Raw genomic sequence first — 9,405 nt, forward strand, 5'->3', positions numbered from 1 at the left:
TTTGGTATGGTGTGACCCAAGACTGTAAAACGTATGTCAAAACTTGCAAGGAGTGCAATACCAGCAAAAAGCCTCACATTCAGCCAAAAGCCCCACTTGGCCAGTTCCATGCCGGTATTCCCATGAAGAGAATACATATAGATATTCTAGGACCATTCATAGAATCTAACAGAGGTAATCGCTACATTGTCATGATGATTGATCAATTTACCAAATGGTTGGAATGCTATGCACTCCCTAACCAAGGAGCGGAACAATTAGCAATGTCACTGGTTGAATGATTTATTGCACGGATGGGATGCCCCCTTCTAATCCATTCAGATCAGGGCAAGAACTTCATGAGTGACTTATTCCGAAAACGTTGTAAACTGTTGGAGATCTCAAAGACACGCACGATTCCATACAGACCATGCGCAAATGGACAAATAGAACGATACAATAGAACCATCTTGCAGTCAATCCGTTGCTATTTGAAAAATGTGTGTTTGCAGCGACAATGGGATCGACACCTACAGCTCATTGATGATGCCATTAGGGCTACCGTGAACAGACAGACAGGATTTACAGCTAACAAAATGATGCTAGGACGAGAAATTCTGCAACCAGTGGATATCATGATGGGTGTAGGTGAAAAACAGGAGACCAAAGTCCCGGCTGACTATGTAGAGGAATTGGAAGAAGTTTTGTCACAAGTCCTCACTATTGCTCGGGAAAATCTTCAAAGTGCACGGGAAAATCTTCAAAGTGCACAGATAAGACAAACACGTACGTACGACATGCGTCTCCATAACCACGCATACAATGTTGGTGATCTTGTCTACATGATAGACTCGTCCACTAAGATTGGCCAGTTAAAGAAACTGCGGAAGCCATGGATTGGGCCATACGTTGTAGAAGACAAATTGTCATCTGTTTTACATCGGATCAGAGATAGAAAGAAAAGCAAAGTGGTGCACCATGACCGACTAAATTATGTTCTGATAGAGAAATCCCTCCATGGTTAAGTCGGTTGAGACACAACATTTCCACACAATTCCCTCCACCAGAGACATCACCACCGTGGTCGGAAACAACACCAGAATATACTGATGAAGACTGTGGAGGATCCCTTCGAGTCTCCGAATGACAAGAGAAAACTGGAAGTGTCAAATGAAGAAACATCTGTGTGCCTAAGACGTAAGCCCGCAAAGGAAGCTATTAAAAGACCACAGCGGAGTGTTAAGCTTTTGACCTTAGTGGTTAAAATCACCATCCCTGTTGTATATATAATTGTATATAAGTTTTCGTTTTGTTTTTTCTCTTCTTTTTTTTTTACTTAATTATTACATCGCTGGAACCATGTCCAAAAAATACCATGGGGAGGAGTGTAGTGGAATCGAATATGTAGGGGCACGAATTAACCAGATGCCTCTTCAGTGTTGATCCCGCTTCGCTTCAGAGAACATCGTGTACTGGACCCCAGACCGAATTCCTGCAGTCCGAGGTAATTGACCAGCACAACAACATATGATAGTAAATTAAACACATACTTTAACTGTTTCAGAGGCCTTACCTTCACATTAGCCTCAGTTGATTGATAGTTAACTCTAAACAACAGTGACCCACTGGGGGAGGGGTGCGAAATTCCTATCCAAGATTTGTCAAATATTAGTAGTGCATGTATAGTTCATTTAACCTAATCAGGGGTAATGGATACGGACAACACATGGACACTGAAGTGTACGTCAGTATCAAGATTGTTAGGTTGGATGTGAAATAAATGATATAGAACACCATAAAGAAGGCTATACATATATGCTTATTTCATTTTACATGTACTGTCAGGGGACCCGGGTTAGAATAGGTCCTCAGTACCCCTTACTTGTCGTAAGAGGCGACTAAATGGGGCGGACCTTCAGATGAGACCGCAAAAACCGAGGTCCCGTGTCACAGCAGGTGTGACACGATAAAGATCCCTCCCTGCTAAATGACCATAAGCGCCGAACATAGGTTTAAATTTTGCAGCCCTTCACTGGCAGTGATGACGTCTCCATATGAGCGAAATATTATCGAGAGGGACGTTAAACAATATTCTATCAATCAATCAAGGACAAATGTCATAAAAATGACACGCGACACACTATCTTATCATGGTATACCAACATACCAAATGCCTATGTCAAAAACGTTATGTTCCGGACAAAATAATGCCCCAATGATTATACTATTTGGCCTTTACATAAAAGGTCAAGGTCATCGCAAATGGTAGGTGACGAACTGTCTTAGTCTGTTATACCCACATACCAAATGCTTACTCCTTGAAGACACCTGATCCCACCTCTGGTATATCCAGAGGTCCGTGTTTGCCCAACTCTCTATTTTGTATTCCTTATAAGAGTTATGAGATTAATCACTGTTTGTTTATCTTTATATTTCATCCAGTGATTAGTCATCCATAATAAATACTTTGTTAAACACCACTCTCATTCCACACACAACTAATCTGAACTTGAAATTAAAAATATGCCGGAGTTTCTCATTGACAATATCTTCATAGTCGTTGGTGATCAGGTCATCTATTAGTCTGTTGGAATTGCAATGGTCACGAATTGTGCTACTTTGTTACATGTAACTGTCTGTATACTCATTCTTTTGAAGCATAATTTATTAAAAAGCTTCTACATGAGAAGAAACAAATCTCTTGTTTTGGCCTTCAACTCGAATTTAGATATATCGACGACGTTTAATCTTTTAACAATCATTTTTATTAATGAAAGGTGAAGATAACGAACAGTGATGAATCTCATAGGTCCCATAAGCAATACAAAATAGAGAGTTGGGCAAACACGGACCCCTGGATATTCCAGAGGTGGGATCAGGTGCTCATATGTCGATTCGATATACATGTACTAATATCCCAGTGAACTCTAAATAAAAGGCTCCACAGAGTCATCCACATCAGCTTCCTACTTAGATATTTTATTGAAATAGGTATTAACGGCAAATTAACAACTCCATTTTATGACAAAACTGGGTGATGTCAGCTTCTCCATCGTTCACTTCCCATATTTATGTAGCAATGTCATATCGCTCAACTGATTCGATACACAAGAGCTTGTTCTTCATACGATTAGTTTTTTAAATCAAGGCAGGCTACTGACAAACAAGTTGATGGTGCAGGGGTTTCAACAGTCTCGTTTAAAGTCATCATTTCGCAAATTCTATAGATGTGGACGACTCTGTGGTCTCTTTTATTTCGACTTCAGAGGGATATTAAGAGATAAAACGTCGTCTATATATCTAAATGTCGCATTTAAGCCAACAGCAAGATATATATTTTTCTTCTCACGTAGAAGTTTTTGAATAAATTATGCTTCATAAGAATATAAAAACAGGTCAGCTAACAAAGGAGGACAATGCGTGCCTATGGGAATCCCAGTACACTGTTGGAAGACCTGATCACCAAAGACCACGAAGATTTTGTCAATGAGGAACCCCAGCATATTTTTGATTTTCAAAGTTGTGTTTAACAAAGTAAGTTCTTGGATAACAGATCACTAGATAACTTTTGTTGACGAAGCAACTGTCTATGATGTCAAATAGTCTAGTCTTTAATTTTATCGTGGGGAATGGTCGTGTAAAGTGTTGAAATATCGGACATTTTGATATTGTTGATTTGAGAAATGTTTTGCGATTTCGAATTTACTAAATGTTCTTTAGAATGTTTTAGAATCCACATTTGATTTACACCACTTCTGGCATATGCAGTGGCACAGTACGTTTGAAGTTTCACCTTCACAACTGTTAATATTTACGTGAGGAGCAAAGATAGGGGCTTGGTAGAACATTTACTGGATCCAGCAATGAATCTTTGTGAAGTTCAGGAATCCAGTAAAAGTACGAATATGATGTAATTGCCTGTTGAAGTGAATCAAGTGTGGCATCGTGTATATTTGGTAATTTATATGAAGGATGTCCAAAGGAGAAGGATTTGGGAAAAAAATCCCATCATATTCGCGTTATTTCTTAGTGAAGGAGTAAGGTTTCCTACATTGTATTCGTTGTCGTTGCACCCATATGGAAATAGTGTCCAGAGTCTTGATCAAATGATCTCGTTGTCTACAAAAAGGGAGTGCTTAATGTTGGTTTAATTGTGTGATGGTAATTTTTCTAGATGGACAAGATGGAATGATCTGGGGAATACACAAGTTCCGGGATATCAGCTCTTCTGTGACGGAGGTACGTTCAGTATTCTGTTGAACGTTTGGGTGGGTACAAGCTGTATCCGTTTATTATAGATTAGTTATGTAAATAACATTGATAGTTCTGTTTTGTTTATATCAGCCGTTGATATAGATTAAACTGATCATATGAAGAATGATCTTTTTTTTAATTAGGTCATCAAATTAGATATTATTTTATTTTTTATTTCTTCTTCTGCACGAGTGATACTTTAATCAAAGAAACATGGTGATTATCGATTTTTTGTTTGAGCTATTTTAATATCAAGTAACCATAAACTTACTAATATTGTGTGCCCCACCAGTTTGGGTGGTTGCATGATGTCTAATAATCATCCTTTAGGCAATATGTTAAGGCAGCGATAAGCATGTGTACCCACCGCGTGTGGACGAAAGTATGTTTTGCGTCCCACTGTACGTATGAGTTCTACAAAGGGAAAGAACTATTGGGCAACTCGGAAAGTGCGTATTGAAATGTTTGTAAAGATTTGAAACCCGTATTCCACTATTGTTTTTTATTTTGTGACACTTTAATTTCCCCGACATGTATCAATCCACAAAGGTTACACTCAATTGCAAAGTCGACGTTAGAAGATTTACAAGTTCAAAGTTTTTGTACAGAAACTCTTTACAAATTTCATAGATATATTTGGGTGTAAAACTTATACGGTACCAATTTTGATGCACCAGATGCGCATTTCGACTAATAATGTCTATTCAGTGATGCTCAAGCCGAAATTTCGGAAATTCGAAATAACAATAAACTTCTAAGAGCTAAAACGAAAACTAGAGTGCAAAAAACTGGGGCCAAATTCGTCCAAGGATCAGAGCTATGCATGAGGGAGATATCCTTAATTTTGAAATGATTTTAAATTTTATCCCAGCAATTAAATATACATCCGTATTTTCAAGCTAGTAACAAAGTACTTAGTTACTGGGCTGTAGAGACCATCGGGGACTAACAGTCCACTAGCAGAGTATAAACTAAAGTACATGTATTTGGCAACATCAGAAAATCGCACGTTGTCGTTGAACAGTATGATAAAGATACATAAAAACTGGAAAATATAACAAAATCCTAAGAATAGAAAAGTCTATTTATAGAATATCAATCAATTAATTGTGGGTTTCAATTTACAGTATTAAATTGTTTATCAGATTGCTTTTATTGTACCCAATGAAAGGTGAAGATAATGAACAGTGATCAATCACATAACTCCTACAAAATAGAGAGCAATGCATAAGATTCCTTCTTTATTTCTATCACAAAGTTTAACTAATCAAAGGGTGGAGTTACTTTAGATACATTTGATGAATTATCAAATTGAATATTATTGTTTTTTAATGGAAGACACAGCTTTATTGTCTAAACTGTTACCAATATCCTTAATCCGCCAGACTGAAACATAGTGAGGGACTGATTGCAGGGAAAAAATTTAGATGTGAAAAAATGAAGGTTGCTTTTCATAATAGTTATTACATTTAATGGAAACCTCTAATGTCCAGATATAGTGCTGATGGTTACCAAGAAGTTGTGGTCCACTTTGACACTTGCGTCAATAAGGTTTCCAGTAGTAGTATATGCTGCCCCCCCCCCCCCCCCGCCCCCCAATCCAAACCGGTTTTAGGACATATGCTTAAAATGGCAGTGATCCTTTTAAATGTGCATTATTCGTTAATATTATTGTAAAATTTTATGCGTTCACCATTGAAATCCATACAATATCTAAATTGATAATTTTCATGCTGACAATACGGAACTTCCGGGATGTGCCGGAACGACCGATTAGACTTGAAGTTTATACACAGCGGTCACGTGATAGTAAGCAATTGTAGGGCAAAGTTGACATCGATACAACTGGGGTTTCGCTACAAGACGGTCTGGAAAGTGTTATGCGCAGCCCCACGATGACGATCCAAGTCACTGTTGGTGCTTAGTACCTAGGTATAAATCGGATGGAAGGAAAAGGGCGCATTAAGACGCGTATCCTTGGATGGAAGGCGTGAAGTTTTACCAATATCTTTAAGATATCCTCTAGATTTATTTCCCTCGCCAACTCACATAATTTAATCAAATGCATTTTGCTATAAATGGTTGTAGTGATTCCTTTCTTTGAAAAATAGCATTTTGATACAGTAATGTGATAGCAATTGAAGTATTCCATGATTGTTTACTTAGTTGTTATTGTAATCCGGAAGTGACATGCCCTACAAAATACGTTCAACACGCGATAAAAGTCAGAGTGGATCCGTATCTCGAAAGTCCCGTATTGAAACATAGACACCAGAGCTGTACCAGGGAAGATTCGGCATATTTTGGCGCGAGCGGTACAGGTGTATATGGGTCTAGATCGAAAAGGGAGGGTCAACATATACTTCCTCACAAAATAGTATTTGTTGTATGTGTGAAGACGTCCCTTACAATGCAATATTATTTGGTCGACATTCAAAGTCATCGTTTTATTTTTGATTACACGTAACATATTTCTTGTTTTACTTGTCACGTCTTCGGTGTACTTTAGATAGACATATTAACAGTTAATGTAGGGGGTTCTCCCTAGAACGCCAAATTTCGGAGAAAACTTAATTTTCGGTCTGCATCAATTTGATTTCAGTAATGGTGTCGCTCCGAAACGCAACAATCCACGCAATTGTATGAACTTTACTGGTAATTCCAGCAGTAAACCCTGGTAGAGTAAAGTACTAAGATGGAGAAAAAAGGAAATTAAATCAATTGAAAATGAGATCTGTCGCTAAAACTAATAAACTCATTCTGGTACATTGTAGATAAACTACAGTTCCCACGATTTGGCGAATCTAATCGTCCTACGTGTAATGTCTATTGTGTAGGGGTAGGGGATTGTTTTGTCTTCGTATAAACCTTTGTAGGTTAGTTGTGTTATCTTAATAATTAATTTAGTTTGGTTTTCTCAACGTAGCGTACTTTGCTTCGTTTTCGGGAAAAAAATGACTGTCCATTTTAAAGAATATTAATTCAAATTTGAATCAATTTTATTCTTGAAATATACTGATGAAGAAAAAACCAAAACCCGCATAATAGCATCTTCACAAGTCACGTGTATTGATTCGTTACTTCGCACTAACGAGGTAACGAATCAAGAACCCTTGACTTGTGAAGATGGCATAATAGTACTTTTTCGCATGGGTCTATTCTATAATGAATCGCCTGATTACTCCTTATTACATTTAACACGATTGCTTACTGTATAGCTATTCTATAGACTTTAAAGACTCTAAAAGTGTGTTAAAAATCCTAAAATCTACCTTTGTAACTGGAGATTGTTGTACGTTTTTGATATAGTGATTCAGTAGTCTATGAAATATACGGGTTCTTCATTGTTTGCTTTAAATGTAACCGTTTTTTGAGAAATACTGCGTCTGGATGATGCTCAACGCAATTGGACAACTGATAGCAGGTGTGTCACAATTAGGAGTTGATAGAGATTTTGATGGTGCACAAAGCACCATATCTCACTATTGGAGCAGTACAACAGCACGGTTTAACAAATGATCGTCATAGCACAGGTAGACCATGCGTGACGTCAGCAGCACATGGTCACTCCATCCGATTGTGTCATCCTCGTCAACAATTCACAACAGCGCCATCTACAGCGTGTGTCGTTACTGGGATTCAAAGAATATCAGTTCAGACTGTTTGCAATATACTACGGGATGCTGGGATTAGAGCGCACAGACCTGTTCGTAGTATTGTTCTGACTCCACAACGTCACCGGAACCTACTTAATTAGTCTCACTGACAGACCGATAAAGTATGCCGGCGGCAACGCTGGTGGACAGTTTGCTTCAGCGATGAATCTCGATTTCTATTGTAAAGGCCTGAAGGAAGACTCGGGATGTATAGGCGCCAAAAGGAAAGTTTTGAGCAAATTTTCATCCAGAAAGCTGACCGGTTTGGAGGGGTAGTGTTATGATGTGGGCAGCAATATGCTATACAAGCAGGACAGCATTGGTTCACATTCCGGATACTTTGACGGCTCGGTGGTATCTTACAGTCACACGTGGTTCCAATATTAAAACATACCGTAGCAGTATTCCAACGAGACAACACCAGAACATACTGCTTGTTTAACACGTGATGTGCTGTAAAGATACAATATCCAGGTTTTTCCTTGGTCATCCAAATCTCTAGATTTGAACCCTATCAAACATGCATAGCGCCAACTTGATAGACGCATCCGCCAAAGACAACCGCAGCCTCAGATTCTGAAACAACTGGTCCAAGCTCTACAGTTAGAGTGGAACAATATCCCTAGATAGTTTTTAGAGATTTAATTGCGTCCTTGGAAAGGCGTTGTCAGGAGGTTATTGGCACTTGTGGGAGCACCCTAAGTATTGAACTTGGTGACCTTGAACTGTTAATGTCTGTAATTATCATTAGTGGTTGTGATACTTTGTTTTTAACCCAGATTGCGTTTACATCATTTTAGTGTTATCAATTATTACGTATTACTCCTGTTTTAAAATTAACATGAAATTGTACTATGCGCTTCTTTCTTTTTCTGACCACTCTATATCTAGCTGTAAGGGGCCTCCGTGGCCGAGTGGTTAAAGCATCGCGCTCTAAATCACACGGCCTCTCACCTCTGCTCGACGCGGGTTCGAATCCCGCTTGCGCCGGTAAGTGAGAAAGTTTCCCAGTTTACTTGCGGAAAACCGGTGGTCTCTTCCTAGGTACATTGTATCTGGGTTCTCTCTTCTACCAATAAAAAACTGGGCGCCACTATATAACTGAAAAATTGTTGAATGTCGCGGAAAACATCAATCAATCAATATCTAGCTGTACATATGAGAATGATTTGACCTGTCAGTGTGATACAACTTCGACTAAGACTTTCACATTAACAGTATCGCTAAAGACAAAGAAAGACAACTCTCTTGTAGATGAATTCCCTTGTATTAAAAACGCTGTCTCATAGAATTGCAAATAATACAAATGTACATGTAACTTGTTTTATTTTACATGAAGTATAGAATTTTAAAATCAACATAGAATATCCCATTTAATCAGATCACGACGTTACTACGGCCATAAAAATCTTAAGTTACATTCCATAGCACATCTGCATGTAGAATTTTTCTCGAGCAATTCATCTGCCGAAGATGTTTATCAAGAAAGGGAAAACATGATGCACTAATAAAAATG

At 38.3% G+C, this 9,405-nt stretch overlaps 1 protein-coding gene across 1 annotated transcript; it reads left to right on the plus strand.

The window, feature by feature from the left end:
* Positions 1–293: 293 nt before the first annotated feature.
* On the plus strand, positions 294–1,004 carry LOC130053777 (uncharacterized). The gene has a single exon (XM_056161342.1). It carries the CDS (start codon positions 294–296, stop codon positions 1,002–1,004), a length of 711 nt encoding a protein of 236 aa, XP_056017317.1.
* Positions 1,005–9,405: the final 8,401 nt, after the last annotated feature.

Source organism: Ostrea edulis, chromosome 4 (assembly GCF_947568905.1).
Source record: "Ostrea edulis chromosome 4, xbOstEdul1.1, whole genome shotgun sequence".
NCBI classification, from domain to species: Eukaryota; Metazoa; Mollusca; class Bivalvia; order Ostreida; family Ostreidae; genus Ostrea; species Ostrea edulis.